This window comes from Gymnoscopelus microlampas, assembly GCF_963454915.1.
Source record: "Gymnoscopelus microlampas genome assembly, chromosome: 14".
In the NCBI taxonomy this organism is placed as follows: domain Eukaryota; kingdom Metazoa; phylum Chordata; class Actinopteri; order Myctophiformes; family Myctophidae; genus Gymnoscopelus; species Gymnoscopelus microlampas.
This window is the reverse complement of record NC_139951.1, coordinates 50,434,487-50,451,986: the sequence shown is the minus strand read 5'-3', so window position 1 is coordinate 50,451,986 and position 17,500 is coordinate 50,434,487. Positions and strand designations below refer to the sequence as shown.

The 17,500-nt window shown below is 44.0% G+C and overlaps 1 protein-coding gene across 1 annotated transcript in view; it reads right to left on the bottom strand.

Moving 5' to 3' along the window:
* The window catches only part of LOC311060292 (glutamate receptor ionotropic, delta-1-like), a gene marked incomplete at its 3' end in the record, with an annotated part of 247,067 nt that overhangs the window by 17,233 nt on the left and 212,334 nt on the right, over positions 1-17,500 (bottom strand). Inside the window, exons 9-11 of the mRNA XM_084078427.1 lie at positions 15,959-16,250; positions 12,951-13,089; positions 1,190-1,385 (exon numbers count right to left, since the gene is read on the bottom strand). Coding sequence (XP_083934553.1) covers positions 1,190-1,385; positions 12,951-13,089; positions 15,959-16,250 — 627 coding nt within the window. The remainder of the gene's footprint in view (positions 1-1,189; positions 1,386-12,950; positions 13,090-15,958; positions 16,251-17,500) is intronic.

Here is a 17,500-nt window from a genome sequence, read left to right as displayed (position 1 = left end):
CGTGTGTGCACGCTGCATTCATTATGGTGTACAGTATGTTCAGACTTCAGAGCCCGTTTATGTCTTTGGGTTAAATGCACAGACGTTATACATACTCATTTGTAAGGTTTATTGTATGGTTTAAATGGTGTTTGTTATCTCTATCTTATGTCTGTGTGCAATCACCACAAACAGAAGCAGATCCCGCCTCATACATGTACTGACTAGACAGGTACCATTCAAAACACCAGTGGTGGAAAAAGTACTCAATGGCTTTCCTTAAGTAAAAGTATCAATACTGCAATGTAGAAATACTCTGTTACAAGTACAAGTCCGGAATTCAAAATTGACTTGAGTAAAAGTACAGAAATATTGGCATCAACATGTACTTAAAGTACCAAAAGTATAAAGTACTCATTATGCAGAATGTCCCATTTCAAGTTTTCAAATGTATACTTTTTTTTTTTAAATAGCAGATCTACAAGCTCACAATGCGTCGCTTCGCATATAATGTTGTTACCTTGCCTATGCCCTCAGAAGGGCTGAGTACATATAGTATAATGTCGTTACCTTGCGTATGCCCTCAGAAGGGCCGAGTACATATAGTATAATGTTGTTACCTTGCCTATGCCCTCAGAAGGGCTGAGTATATATAGTATAATGTTGTTACCTTGCCTATGCCCTCAGAAGGGCTGAGTACATATAGTATAATGTTGTTACCTTGCCAATGCCCTCAGAAGGGCTGAGTACACATAGTATAATGTTGTTACCTTGCCTATGCCCTCAGAAGGGCCGAGTACATATAGTATAATGTCGTTACCTTGCCTATGCCCTCAGAAGGGCTGAGTACATATAGTATAATGTCGTTACCTTGCCTATGCCCTCAGAAGGGCTGAGTACATAAAGTATAATGTTGTTACCCCTCAGAAGGGCTGGGTACATATAGTATAATGTCGTTACCTTGCGTATGCCCTCAGAAGGGCTGGGTACATATAGTATAATGTCGTTACCTTGCGTATGCCCTCAGAAGGGCTGGGTACACATAGTATAATGTCGTTACCTTGCGTATGCCCTCAGAAGGGCTGGGTACACATAGTATAATGTCGTTACCTTGCGTATGCCCTCAGAAGGGCTGGGTACACATAGTATAATGTCGTTACCTTGCGTATGCCCTCAGAAGGGCTGGGTACATATAGTATAATGTTGTTACCTTGCGTATGCCCTCAGAAGGGCTGGACACAGAGGACTCCAGGCCCTGGTTCTTGCTGATGGAGCCCCAGATCTCGGCGTAGGTGGCATCCTGCTCCAGTGGGTTGGTTCCTTTGTTCCTGAAGTAGTCGTAGACGGCCGAGTCCCTGACCGTCCCGTAGTCCACCTCCATCTGACGGGACAGGTCCTGGAACGACCTGGAGAAGGCAGGCAGACAGACAGACACACACACACACACACACACACACACACACACACACACACACACACACACACACACACACACACACACACACACACACACACACACACACACACACACACACACACACACACACATTTGAATTATTTTATTTGGATCTGCACAAAAAGCGCAATACATGATAGATCCAAACATTGATCAGAAGAAAAAAGATAACAAATTGATGACATACTATATACTGAAATTCAACAGTTGTGTTTTTGTTTTGTTTTTTGCCACTCAAGGGTAAATGCAACATGGCCTTCTCCAGATAGACAGACTGCCCATAATAGCTGAGACAGAACAGTATTTAGATAACTTTTTTGCATTTGCCTTTTGCAATCCTCCTTGCAATTGCAATCCAACATGCAATTGCATGCCGTGGAGCACAAGTTTGTGGACGTGGCCCAGACTCCCAAACACAAGGACAATACGTTGACAGTTATATCCCAAGGCCATAATACGTTCCACCAAAGGCTGATATTTCATATGTTTGGATGTAAAACAAATGTCCATATACAAATCAAATGGGCAGCCCATTTCGAAGATTGTAACATTTTTATTTATTATTATTATACTTTTTTTTATACACACACACACACACACACACACACACACACACACACACACACACACACACACACACACACACACACACACACACACACACACAGTGGCAGTGGCTTAGGGGTAGAGGTTCCCAGTTGGATCCCGGGCTCCCCAAGAGTTAGTGTAGAAGTGTCCTTAAGCAAGGCACTGAACCCCTAACTGCTCCTGATGAGCAGGTTGGTGCCTTGCATGGTTTCTTCTGCCATCGGTGTGTGAGTCCGGTCCTGGATAATAAACCTTGAATCCTACCTAACTGTCTGACGGGTTCCACAGAACCAACATGTGGTGCTATTTGTTTCTAAGTGAAATGGTACTCGGTGGTGTAAATACCGACGTGATTCGGGTTGGTACCATTAACACATTGAGTGCCATAAACGGCTATACGCGTTTTTTCAACAAAGGGGGCGCTCTCACGCAACAGTTTGGACTGGTATTGTTGTGTTTCATCAGCGGCGATGAGGCTGATTAAATGAGTGTTTGCTCACATGGAGTTTACAAAAGCACCCTGGAGGAACAGCCAAGATGAACTGCAGCTCTCATATTGACGTTTCATACACGCAATCATTGGAAATTATAATTCATAAATCCATGGTGCATAATTAAAATAAAGATCCAGCGTCTGAGCCAAGGCCGGGTCGATGTCTGTAGGGAACGCCGGAGAGACAGACAGACAGACAGACAGGCAGGCAGGCAGGCAGGCAGGCAGGCAGGCAGGCAGGCAGGCAGACAGACTTCTGGTCAGACGAGGGAGGGGCCACAGGCCCAGAGGCTACCCACATAGCCTAGAGTGCCTCCTAGTGTCGCCAAAAGTTGCAACATCTCAACTACCCTGGCCTGGCCTTGGCTGGACTGACGGTGTGGATACAGGCTGTTGCAGACTGTAGATCAGGGCTGATGCGACTTTGATGATGCAGAGGGTCACTATATATTTACACACTCACTCCAGAGGGACACATTGCATATTACTGTCGGACCATGTCACACAAAAGTAGCAAAAATAGCCGATCTACAAGCTCAAAACGCGTCGCATCACGACGTGTTTTGGGCTTGTAGATCTGCTATTTTTTGTTACTTTTGAATTTGAATCCAGATTTATTTTTTGATATTTTTGAATTGGAACATTTTAATTTAATTTCAAATGCATTTAGTTATACTTATGTTAACTTTATGAACTTAAATACAAATACATTGGACATAAGAAAATAGAATTTTAATACTAGTCATTAAGCTACTAATATAGACTGAAGTCATTAAAGCGGGTCATGTTAGGAATTGTAAACAGCTGAAATCAATAATATATCAGTATTCTGATATTAACCTGTGGGCCGCATTACGTGAAGGTGGGGGGGGCGCATGTGGCCCCCGGGGCGCCAGTTGCCCATGAATGCTGTAAGTGTAGCATGCATGCATGGATGTGCGTAGTCGATCTGGCGAGTGCCAGGCTAACCCTAGCCTGGTTCCAGACCATAGACCCCGCCCACTCTCTGAGTGGACTGCTCCTCTTGGTCTGGTGCCAAAATGTGAGCCTATGGCTTTTCACGGTCGAAGAAAAACCTGTCAAATCAGAGTCGGAGGTGGGAGTGGTCTAACAACAAGCCAATCAGCGAATATCTGCTAGTAACTAGTTACCTTTTCCCATTCAGTAACGCCTCTATAGTTACCGTGTGATTTAAATGGGTGCGTTACTGCGTTACATTATGTAATGATCCAACTGAACTGCCCCCCCCCCCCCCCCCGCGGAGCTGCCTGCGTGTCATCTAACATACAGGCAAATCCAGGCATGTCCTCTCACAGTAACATGAAAAAGTGAAAGTGGACAGAGAGGAGTGATGATTGGTTAACGCGGGGAAACATTTCAGGCTAAGCCAATCAGAGACAGAGTTGGGCGGGTCTTGCCTTATGGGGAAAATACAGACACACAAGCCCTTGCTAACACACACACACACACACACACACACACACACACACACACACACACACACACACACACACACACACACACACACACACACACACACACACACATATACACGGCAACACGCCCACCACCACAACCGCACAGGCTCACACACACAAACACACACAGTCTCAGCGACAGAGCAGCTTTAGTTCGCAGCTTGTAAATATAACCATGCAGGACAGAAAACAATGGCCCCGATTCATAATGAGGGTCGTAAATATGGTGTAAATGAAGTTCGTAAAAGAGGTCGTATTTCTGGTACTCACTAACGGACGTGCGATTCAAAAGGGGTGTCGTATATGACAGAGACGTGCGTATGACCAGTGCGTATGACCAGGTGTGATGATTACTCTCTGGAAGGCTGCATCCAACAGCATCCAACTTCAACGTCACCGTGCTGAACCGTGCCAAACAGTGTTGCCATGTCCGCTTATTATAAGCGATTTTAGACTTATTTTTCTGTAAAGTTGCTTGTAAATATTGGGAGCTGTGGGATGCGTTTTTTTTGGCTTGTTTCTAAAGTGTAGTTAGTTATTTGGGCTTGCTTCACAATTGTTTAATTGTTTTAACCGGTGGTTCTCAAATATTTTCATGTCATGGACCCCCAAGTTAATATGTATGCTAATTTATCCCTATAAGCCCCATCTGAAAATGTTTTGTGCGAGCTGGAGGCAGATTTGTGTTGTTAGAATGTTTAAAAAATCTTCCAAATCTTCCAAATTTTATTACACGATTTTAAAAATAAATAGCAGATCTACAAGCTCACAACGGTTTAATTAAAGTGCTTATAATGGCCTAAGTGCCAGTTGCTTCTTTTGGGCTTGTTTTCCTAGACCTGGTTGCTTATTTCTCTCACAACATCTGGCAACGCTGAAGTTCAACTCTGCCGTCTCTCGTCTAAGATAACATATGCGGTGTCGCATCGCCTTGACAACTTACTGTTCTGTCTGGAAGCGGATCACGTAATAAATGCTCTCATGTGTAATGAGAATAAAGAAGTTTACAAGGTTTAACCCCATTACCAAATAAAAGGCTAATAAAACGTGGAAAGGATATTATAAGCATTTTCTAATGAACATTGCGCACCTTAAATATGATGTTGAAAATAAATCCAGGGCATACAAGTGGAACGCTTCTATCCGATTATGGACCAGAGCTTATTGATTAAATTAGTTCATTTTGGATATCACTGTCCTACGTCGGAATGGGGAATGGTTCTGGACACAGCTTTCATCCACTTTATTTTTCCTCATCAGATGGTAATATTTATTAGGCTGTTGTGTGTGGCGTTCATGTGATCAATATACAGTAGCCTGCAGTAGGCTTTACAAATTAATACCGCGACACGGACACTGATGCGATGCAGTCAGTCCCTCCACAGTTTCATTAAGGCATCATAGCCTATTTTCATTATTACGTGACACTTTGGCTGAGATGGCCCGCTGGCAAACACACACACCTAATAATTCAGCTGCGACTCATATAGCCTAGAAAATAAATAAAAAGCGGTGGAATCTACATCATGTACTCTATATTATGCATAGGCTACAAGCAATATATCGTTTGACATTTATTTTTAATGTTTTATATATATGTGTTGACAAATGTTGGGCACATATATATTTTATTTGAGGTTTGCCACTGAAGAATAAAGCATTCTAAAGACATACGCACATTTCAGCCCTGGTACGCCAGCCTCGGGGCTGACCTGAGAACGTGCGCACCTGACGCACAAAACACAGACCAAAAAATCTTTATGCATCAGGTGGAAATGTACGACTTGTCCTAAATGCCGGTACGTACAAAATATGGTCGCAAATCCCTTTATGAATCAGGGCCAATGTCCATACCGAGTAACAGCAATGCTAATCTCCTGAAGCACCTAAGTACATGGGGCTATAAAACTAGTCACCAAAGACCCCTCGGTCTCTACCACCGGCAGTGATCCAGATGGAGCTCCATCTAAACAGCCAAAACACATTTTTTTTAAATCACCAGAACTTGTCACCCAGACTTAACTAAACAGATTGATTGCCAGGTATGTTGTTGAGGACATGCTTCCTATCGCAACGGCAGTGAAAGCAGCAGGGCCACTACAGGGCAGAAAGACGTTTAATTGTTCCACCACTGTTTCAGCTTGTCTGTGTGGAGGAGAAGGTGCCATGTGTATCCTCAGGTGTCTGTAAGTAAAAGTAACTTGCCCAACACTGGTTGCAAAACCCCAAACACCCAGTGACTCTACAGGTAAAAATACTGATGATGTGTCCAAGTGCATCAGTCCATGTTTTATTGACTATGATATACGATACTATATTTAAAAAAATACCCTTTGTTTTGCGGTTTTCAAATCTTTTGTTTCACAGAATCAAATGTTTTAAATCAGGGGTCTTCAACAGGGGGTCCGGGACCCCTAGGGGGTCCTCAGAGTTACTACAGGGGGTCCGCCAAATCTTTGTGTGATATGATTTTCGTTTTTACCTTAACCACTTGAACACTAGTATCCCTTTTCTGAGGAGAACTTTAGCCAAACATAGCAAATCTAGAGCTTGTAGATCTGCTATTTTTGGCAAAGAGGTGTAGGTGTAGAGGGGAAAAAAGAGCAGACCAAGTAAACAAAAAAAGTTGAATCCAAAACACAATTTCATACAATATAGAGGGGGGTCCCTGCTTCATCTCTCTCTCAGCTAGGGGGTCCTTGGCCTGAAAACGTTGAAGACCCCTGTTTTAAATGGTCATAATTCGCCAGGGTCCTGGATGGCTTTGGTTCTATAGGCTTAAAATAATTGATATCGATATTTTAGGAAATCTCTATGGGAAAAAATAATGGAGTGAATTTGAGCGGAACCATAAAATGGCCGCCACGGCTATGCCCTTCACTGTTGTACCTTTACACTGCTATGCCCTTCACTGTTGTACCTTTACACTGTTGTACCTTTACACTGTTGTACCTTTACACTGCTATGCCCTTCACTGTTGTACCTTTACACTGTTGTACCTTTACACTGCTATGCCCTACACTGTTGTACCTTTACACTGTTGTACCTTTACACTGCTATGCCCTTCACTGTTGTACCTTTACACTGTTGTACCTTTACACTGCTATGCCCTACACTGTTGTACCTTTACACTGTTGTACCTTTACACTGTTGTACCTTTACACTGCTATGCCCTACACCAGTGGTTTTCAACCTTTTTCATGCCAAGGACCCCTACATTGATATACATTTGGCCGCGGACCCCCATTTGAAAATGTTTCATGCCAGGGACCCCCCAGAAGCAAAGACATCAGTTAATTTTCGCTTTAAAAAATATAAATGATCAAAGATATGCACACTTTTTCAAGGTTTTTCAAAAATAGCAGATCTACAAGCTCATAGCGCGGCACTCGGTGCCGCGCTATGAGCTTGTAGATCTGCTATTTTTGAATAGCCTAAGCTAAGTGGTTAAAAATTATTGTGATGCTATGAACTAATTTTGCTGGGGACCCCCTGGTACTCTCTCAAGGACCACTGGTGGTCCCCGGACCACTGGTTGAAAACCACTGCTGCACCTTTGTTCTGAAGACAACTTTTTGAATGCAGGACTTTTAAAGTAATGTTGACAAAGTATTTTTGCATGTTATTATCCATACTTTTACTTTAGTTCTGCTGTTACAGAGAATATTATTCACAGCTGGTGGAGGATGAGATAATGAGCATGCCTTAGTATTCTGTACAGTGTGTGTGTGTGTGTGTGTGTGTGTGTGTGTGTGTGTGTGTGTGTGTGTGTGTGTGTGTGTGTGTGTGTGTGTGTGTGTGCGTGTGCGTGCGTGTAATAAACACTCATTAGTATTCTGCAGGGTGTCATGGTGAACACATTGTTGCTCTCTACGCCTCTGTTCTGATAATTAGAACACTGACCCTGAACACACACACACACACACGCACACACGCACACACACACACACACACACACACACACACACACACACACACACACACACACACACACACACACACACACACACACACACACACACACTTTAAGACTTTATGAATACCATTTTCTTCATGCCGTTTTTGACTACGAGTCTAAAGATCTACAAGTTCACATGAGCAGCTTGTGGACAACATAAGCGACAGACGAGTGAACATGAAGCTCTAAACGTAGAAACGCATCATGCATTTCAACCATCCATAAGCACGACCAGTGGTGTAAAGTAACTAAGTACATTTACTCAAGTACTGTACTTAAGTACAATTTTGAGGTACTTTTACTTTACTGGAGTATTTCCAATTTGCAATACTTTTACTTCTACTCCACTACATCTCAGAGGCAAATATTGTACTTTTACTCCACTACAATTATTTGAAAACATTACTAGTTACTTTGCAGATATACATTATTATATAATAAAACATACATTAACCTTTTTTAGCCCTATTTTATACATAGGCTATTTGAGCATGCCTTAGTATTCTGTATAGTGTGTGTGTGTGTGTGTGTGTGTGTGTGTGTGTGTGTGTGTGTGTGTGTGTGTGTGTGTGTGTGTGTGTGTGTGTGTGTGTGTGTGTGTGTGTGTATTACTATACTTGCGAGGACCAAGTACAGTAGAATTCGAAGAAATATACATTATATACATATACAGGACCGTTTTCCTGGTCCTCACAAGACAAATGGTTGTTTTATAGTTAAAAAGAAGCTTTTTTAGAGATACGTTTACAATGAGAAAAACATTCATGTCAGGATTAGACATTTAGGTGTCTTAGAGGTTAGGTTTAGGGATTGGAATTAGAGTTCAACATGATTTATACTTAGTTGCGCGCCAGTGTCATGCACCGAAAAATAGCTGATCTTTAAGCCCACAACCCGTCGCAGCGCGACACGTTGTGGGCTTATAGACCTGCTGTTTTTCGGCTTTAAGCTTACGGTTAAACATGGCAATTATTATTTTTAAATGGCAATCATAACATGGCTGTCCTAAAGTGTTGATGTCCTCACAAGTATAGTAATACAAGCATCTCTATAATGTCTCCACCTCCTCGCTTTTCAAGCGTTAAAGGCCAACACTTGAAGTGTTCTCACACCAGCTTGAGGCCAATACGAATAAAACAAACAGCAGAATGGGTGTGGGGGTTCCTCCATGGTGGGGGTTCCTCCATGGCCTGCACAGTTTCACACTGATCAGTCCAACGGTAGACATGAAGACACAAACATACAGTCTATCATGTTTAACACATTAACCGCCGAGACCGTAGTCCTACGGTCCGGGTGCTTTTTCCTTTTTTTCGATTTTTTTTTTTTTTTTTCTCCAATTTTCTACATGGACCATTTTCAGTGTAACACCACCGGAGGTGGAAACTATTTGCGATCCCGTTTTTTGTTTCCCGTCGGCCTCCATTCTAAGGCGCACACTAAAACCCCTGTTTAGCCCTTGTAGTTTTTCCTCCTCGCATTTCCCATGTTAACATAAACGGTCAGAACTCAAACATGGCGGCTCCGTTTGACACGCGGTCTGGACTCGTAGACACAGGGACATGTGCACGTTGTTTACAAACAGTCCATCGCGCATTCTAAAGGATTTTAACGGGCCTATGACGACGTGAAAAAAACAAAAAACAACAATAAAACCTTGGCACTGGTGAGTACATTCTGAGATTAGCCCTTGGCAGTGGATGTGTTAATGAAAGCGAGTGAGTAGGCTTAAAAAAATAGAAATAAGCAAACTAGCTGAAACTAAAACTGAAACTAAAACTAACTAACTAAAATCATGAAGGGGGGGTTGGGCAGTTGGGGTGCAGATGGGAGAAAATGCATTGTAATGAACCTGTTTTTCACAAGCTCGAAACGCGGCTCGATGCCAAACGTCATTTGCTAGTCTACAAAACATCATGCAATGACATCACAGATGACATCACAATGTCATCATCACAGCCATGGAATGTTCTTCTTAAATGAATTGTTGAACACAACATGTCACTTAAGCTGCTTTTAACAACGGATCAACAGTCAGCTTTCTAGTAACCTCAGCGGAACGTTAGTTGTGAACTCTGACTCAGGGCGGAGCTGCTGTGTGAAATGATTCACTGGACCGTACATCTGAAAGAAGTACCGCAGACACACTCCCTCTCTGCTGTGGTGGTGGAGAACAAGCTGTACTGCTTTGGAGGAGACAGTGATGTTCATGTCTTCAACACGGTGTCTTTATGCTGGAGAAGGTTGATCCCAGTGACACCTGGAAGAGGAGAACGTCACCTTGAGGTTCCCTCCAAGCGCTACGGCCACACAGCTGTGCTGGTAGAAGATAAAGTCTATGTCTGGGGAGGATACTGGAGAGAGGAGTACTACAATGTGCTTTATGCATTTGATGTCGACAACCACAGATGGTTTAAACCCAGGGTTTCTGGGACTGTTCCAGAGGGGAGGGACTACCACTCAGCCTGTGTGATAGAGAAGGTCATGTTTATCTATGGAGGATACAAGAAGCTGACTGGATGGACTAATGACATGTACAAGTTAGACACCAGCACAATGGTCTGGTCTTTAATTAACACCAGAGGAACTCCACCACCTGGTTCATGTGCTCACTCTGCCACCATCATCGGGACAAAGATGTTTGTATTTGGGGGCCAAGGGGACCAGCGGGTCTACTACAACACCATCAGAGTGTTTGACCCAGAGACCAACTGCTGGCTGAACACACCTTCTGCACAGCTTCTTCCAAAAGGACGCTGCGGTCATTCAGCCTTTACCTACAATGGAGAGCTGTACATATTTGGTGGCATCAACGATAACCAGACCTTCAGTGATCTGTGGAGATTCAGTCCAGAGACCTTCTCCTGGAAGAAGGTTGAGCCCAAGGGGAAAGGACCGTGTCCAATGTATGACATGTGCTGTTGCATGATGGGAGATCGTATCATCCTCTTTGGAGGATCCAAACACAGAGTCTACACACCCTCTGATGATCTGTATATCTTAGACTTAAGTCCTAGCCTTAAGACGCGATGTAAGCTAGCAGTTATTCAGCCCGGTCTGGAGCAGTCTGAACTCCCACACAACATCAGGTGGGAACTGGTAGCCATGACAACCAACATCATCGCCAGGCCAGGTAGCCTAACCCAGTGTGAAGTGGGCGGTGTGTGGTCATCACAACATGACTCACTTAAAAAAAAGGATAAATTACTGTTTTTTAAGTCCATACTGCTATTCATAGGGCTGCACATGTGTCATGTGTTTCGCTAGCCAATCACAGTCCTGCATTTGCAAAGTCAGCCAATCACATTACAGCTAGTGGTGATGACACTAGCTGTAATGTGATTGGCTGACTTTGCAAAAGTATAGATTTTCATTGACTGTGGAAGGGTTAGGGTTGTAGACTGTGTTGTAGACTATTGGCCAATCACGGTGCAGGATTGGTCAGTGTCCAAAACTCACTTATAGGGGGCGGTTACACCGCCCCAAAAATAATGTGTACCGATTTGTTTGTTTGTCGAGTATCAGCAAAAAGTGTACCCTGACTTCGCCAGATGGGGAACCAATCAGCGGCTGCTAGGGGCGGGATCATCCAATCACCTGCGCTTGGGGAAAAAAAGGGGCCGCGCCGCCATGGATTGTGCTACCGAGGTCCCAGATGGAAGTAGAGCTTGTGAAACAAATGTGACGCAGGCTTCTTCCATCTGGAGGAGTCAAATTTTGACAATTTTGTCAACAAATAAAAACTAGACTAAATGTTAGTGAGGGACTAGTGGAGAAGAGATCCAGTAAAACTAAAAGACAAGTCATTTTATGTTTGGTTGCGCTCGGGTGTTGCGCTCTGAAAACAGCAGATCTACAAGCTCACAACGCATCGCACTGCGACCCGTTGTGAGCTTGTAGATCTGATATTTTCAGCATGCAACCAAGTGTAAAATGAGCCATTACGACGCCATCAAGGAACCGCCAACATACATTATAGTCGACTAAATCAAACTGTAGATTTAGTCGACTATAATCTTATATTCAGTTAGACACACGCACGCACGCACGCACGCACGCACGCACGCACGCACGCACGCACGCACGCACGCACGCACGCACACACACACACACACACACACACACACACACACACACACACACACACACACACACACACACACACACACACACACACACACACACACACACACACCACTCGGAATGACCTGCAGCTTAACACATTGACTGGCAGAGTTTATTCATAATGTACTCACCCCTGTGCCAGCAATTTGCGTGTTTTTTTTATTTTTTAATTTTGTAATTTTTCATTCAAATAAATTCTCTGATTGTGGTTTTAAGCACTACGACAGTTCCACCAGTAGAGAGCAGCAAATCCACACATTGATCACCTCGCTCGCCCCCTCCGAAACAGGCCCACGTCACATCCGGTCCGATTCACCGGATGTTACGATCCCCGGATCGGCCTGAAAACGATGTGATTCACGACGACGATGACACCCAAAGAAAATAGAAGTTGAGCTGTCCGTTCGTTTTTTATACCGTGTGAAAAAGCGTGTTTTTCCCTATTCTGGCCGAAAATGACCGGAGAAAGACAATGTGACCCGGAAACGAAATCTGCGTTATACATCCGGCTTGGGGTGAGTGTGACGTAAGTGGAAAACGAAAGTGCTGATGAAAAATAAACAGACAAGCGCGATCACAGATTAAACCAATGAAAATACCTAATATCCAGTTAACTCGATCTAGGCAATCAATGTGTTAAAGGGATATTTCACTTTAAAAAAAACTGTGGGTCATCAAGTGAAATATCCCTTTAAATTAAAGATCTGTTCTCCCATAACAGATTGTCAATTTACATATTTGATTGCAGATCACCACGCCTCCTGAGGTTACACACATCTAACAACACATGTCTGCAAGTGTGTGTGTGCGTGCGTGCGTGCGTGCGTGCGTGCGTGCGTGCGTGCGTACGCGTGCGTGTGTGTGTGTGTGTACCTGATGTGCGTGTCCATGCGTGCCACGGTCAGGTAAGCCGCCAGGTTGGCGGTGTAGGACGAACACACGATGAGAGTAAACATCCACCATGACGCCATCACCATCCTGACCGCTACGGAGCTGTACACACTGTCCACTCCTACACACGCACGCACGCACGCACGCACGCACGCACGCACGCACGCACGCACGCACACACACACACACACACACACACACACACACACACACACACACACACACACACACACACACACACACACACACACACACACACACACACACACACACACACACACACACACACACACACACACACGCAAAAAAGAAAGACAGACATTATTTCAAGTACCTTAAGACCTGGAACGCATCTATGTTACATTTTGATTTGAGCTAAAAAAGCATTATTTTACACTTTGGGCTATTCAAAAACAGCAGATCTACAAGCTCGTAGCGTGGCACCGAGTGCCGCGCTACGAGCTTGTAGATCTGCTATTTTTGAAAAATCGTGAAAATGTGTGCAAATCTTTGATTATATATATTTTTAAAGCGAACATTTTTGACTAAAATCTTTGCTTCTGGGGGGTCCCTGGAACAACATATTTTGAGATGGGGGTCCGTGGCCAAATACGTATACATTTTGGGGGTCCTTGACATGAAAGAGTTTGAGAACCACTGATATAGAAACATAGGTTTTTCCAAAAAACTGTGGATTTAGAAGAATCGGCTTCAGGTCTTAACACTGTCAACACATTTTACTGAAACATCATGGAATATTCTCGACGGCCCGCACCACGGAGATCGCCTCATTACACGCACGGGGGTCCGGTAGAATCGGATGGGGGGAAAAAATGGCCGATCGCGATCCTCCATTCCAGAGCTATGGCAGGTTCAATGTGGCTTGTTTTGTTTTGGCCAAAAAAAAACAACAGGAAGTCGAGAACAATTGACTTTTATAAACCCTTTAGCATGAATGGAAACTAGCTTTTTTGTTGTGGCGGGAAAACCTGAACTTTGAATATTCAGTGGATTTTCTGTGGTCTTGGGTTTTATGAATAATTGGGCTGAAAAGTAATCTGTGATTGGCCCCTGGACTTTGATGTCACAGTCGATTAATCCCGCCCCCTCTCCTCTCCGCCCCTCCCCTTCCCTATCCATTCCTTTTTTTTGGGGGGGTGGGGGCGGGGGTAAGGGGATGATTGACAGTGAGAGTATAATGATAGAATCAGCCTCCTGTTTTACGTTGCTGATGATGATTGATCTGATTGTTGCTGATAATTAATGATTACCGTCAGTTCACACACGTACTCACTTTTTATTGTTTTGTTTGATTATTGTCTCCGCGAGAGATGATTGACTCCGAGAGAGTATGCTTTACCCCCTGTCCGTGTGTGTGTCCGTCCGTCTGTCAGCAGCTAATCTCTGGCACTGTTGGCTTAATCGCAACGAAACTGTGTACACACACTCCGTGGATGCCAATTCAGAACCTCTGCCCCAAATTTCAGGCCTCAAATGGGCCTGTTATAGCGCCACCAGGAGGCCGATTTGTGCAAAACATTTTTTGATATTACTCCTACAGATTTTATCCAAACGTCATGCAAATCAGTACACAGTGTCTCTATAGTCATGTGATCAACACTGATTTGTCCGATTTTCCATATTCCATCCTCATTGGCTAAGGTTGGCTTCCAAAGTTTGCAGGATTGGTCCGTTTTGAACAGAATGCCTCAAATCATGATTTCTCAAGGAGAAATTGCTTGCCGTCGCTCCTATTTACATGCAACACCCACTGCATGTGGATCCCGCCCCCTTTTCTTCATTGGCTATTGATTTGAATCAGAACGCAGTGGCCGCGCCCCTGCTGTCCAGGCTCTGAGCCAATGTCTCCCAGACTATCCTGTATCTGGTTGCTATGGCAACCTGCCAGATCAGGCTGAGGGTCAGAGAAAAAAAATCAGAGAATCAATCAAGCCGAGAGTGTGATCACTGATGGAGGTGAGGTAAGATGTCTAAAACATAGAGTCTGATCACAGATGGAGGTGAGGTAAGATGTCTAAATCATAGCCATAGCTCTGATCAACAGTCTGTGGCGGGTCGTTGAGGCATGTGGAGTGATCCTGTGCTTGCGGATCCCGTACGAACTTTCGGACCTTTTGTCAATTATATAGTAGTAAGATACGTTTTTCTTCTGTATCCTGGGCACACCTTGTTGTTGGTTGTCATGGCTACCAGTTCCCACCTGACATTGTGTGGGAGTTCAGACTGCTCCACACCGTACTGAATAACTGCTAGCTTACATAGTGTCTTAAGACTAGGACTTCTAAGTCTAAGATATACAGATCATCAGAGGGTGTGTAGACTCTGTGTTTGTATCCTCCAAAGAGGATACGATCTCCCATCATGCAACAGCATATGCCATACATTGGACACGGTCCTTTCCCCTTGGGCTCAACCTTCTTCCAGGAGAAGGTCTCTGGACTGAATCTCCACAGATCATTGAAGGTCTGGTTATCGTTGCAGCCACCAAATATGTACAGCTCTCCATTGTAGGTAAAGGCTGAATGACCGCAGCGTCCTTTTGGAAGAAGCTGTGCAGAAGGTGTGTTCAGCCAGCAGTTGGTCTCTGTGTCAAACACTCTGATGGTGTTGTAGTAGACCCACTGGTTCCCCTCAAAGCCCCCAAATACAAACATCTTTGTCCCGATGATGGTGGCAGAGTGACACCATGAACCAGGTGGTGGAGTTCCTCTGGTGTTAATTAAAGACCAGACCATTGTGCTGGTGTCCAACTTGTACATGTCATTAATGTATCCAGTCAGCTTGGTGGATCCTCCATAGATAAACATGACCTTCTCCAACACACAGGCTGAGTGGTAGTCCCTCCCCTCTGGAACAGTCCCTGAAACCCTGGGTTTCAACCACATATGGGCGTCGACATAAAATGCATAAAGCACGTTGCAGTACTCCTCACTCAAGTATCCTCCCCAGACATAGACTGTATCTTCTACCAGCACAGCTGAGTGGCCCGTAGCGCTTGGAGGGAACCTCAAGGTTACGTTCTCCTCTTCCAGGAGTCACTGGGGTCAACCTCCTCCAGCATAAAGTCACTGTGTTGAAGACGTGAACATCAACGTGTTCACGTTCTCCTCCAAAGCAGTACAGCTCGTTCTCCAGATCCACGGCCGCATGGCGGCATCTCTCTGCTCCTCCTTTGAGACGGACGGTCCAGCAGATCATCCTAAAGTCACAAAGTTCTTGCTTCTCTGCCCCAGAATGCAGTTCTATCGTCACTACCGCTACCTCTTATGTCGCTACAGCGGTACGAACGGCACGTGAAGCCCCGGCCAATCCGTGAAGCCGTCGTGTTGCGTTGGCCAATCAGGGAAGCCGATGACCTGTTGGTGAAATCGGTCTAAAAGCACTGGTTCTCAACGTGGAGGGGGGGGGGGGGGGATTCTGGGGACCTTACGGGGTCTGTAACTCTGAGAGTGTTCAAATGGTCCATGTGTTTCCGTTTGTACGCTCGTGGAGTTAAATTGGTGGTCTAAGTCCACAAACCAAGGTGGGGGACGGTACCATGCTATGAACTGCATTATGGCTGGGACCCCTGGGGGTCCGCACTTTAACCCATTGGCCTGAGGCGATTCTTAAATATGTTTTCTAAATCCTAACAGTTTTTGAAAAAAACAACAACAAAAAAACATAATTTCACGATTTTCAAAATAGCAGATCTACAAGCTCATAGCGTGGCACTCGGTGCCGCGCTATGAGCTTGTATATCTGCTATTTTTGAATAGCCAAAGTGACACAGATGCGTTCCAGGTCTTAAAGGGTTCATAACCACTGGGAATAGTGCTCTAGAAAAATGGGCTCATTTTCCCACAGATTCTCATTATAATGAATGTATAGGGAAAAAAAATAAGTTAAAGATTTCAAAAAGTGTAAGAAACTAAGTACATTTACTCAAGTACTGTACTTAAGTACAATTTTGAGGCATTTTTACTTTACCTGAGTATTTCCAATTGTCAGTACTTTTACTTCTATTCCACTACATCTCAGAGGCATATATTGTACTTTTTCTCCACAACAATTATTTGAAAACTTCAGTTACTAGTTACTTTTTCTGATTATTATTCATAACATACATTAACCACTTCAGCCCTATATACATCTCGGTCATTTGAAAATAGCCGATCTACAAGCTCACATGCGTCGCGATATGTACGCAATTTGAGCTTGTAAATCGGCTATTTTCCAAAAGATTTTTGTATTCATTTGAAAACATTTTGTACCTGTGCACTTTTACTCGAGTCAATTTTAAAGATTGTAACAAGGTAACTATTTCTACATTGCAGCATTGCTACGCACAGGTCTCCACCAGTACTGTTCCTGATTAATCCTGTCTTACCTATTTATATGACATATTGTCACGTGTCACTTGACCAATGTTAGCTTGGCTGATGGAAAAATATAAATTATTTCTTGAAGTGACACACCTATTTATAGGTTTTTATTTCGTCATGCGTCTCGCTAGCCAATCAAAAGCATTG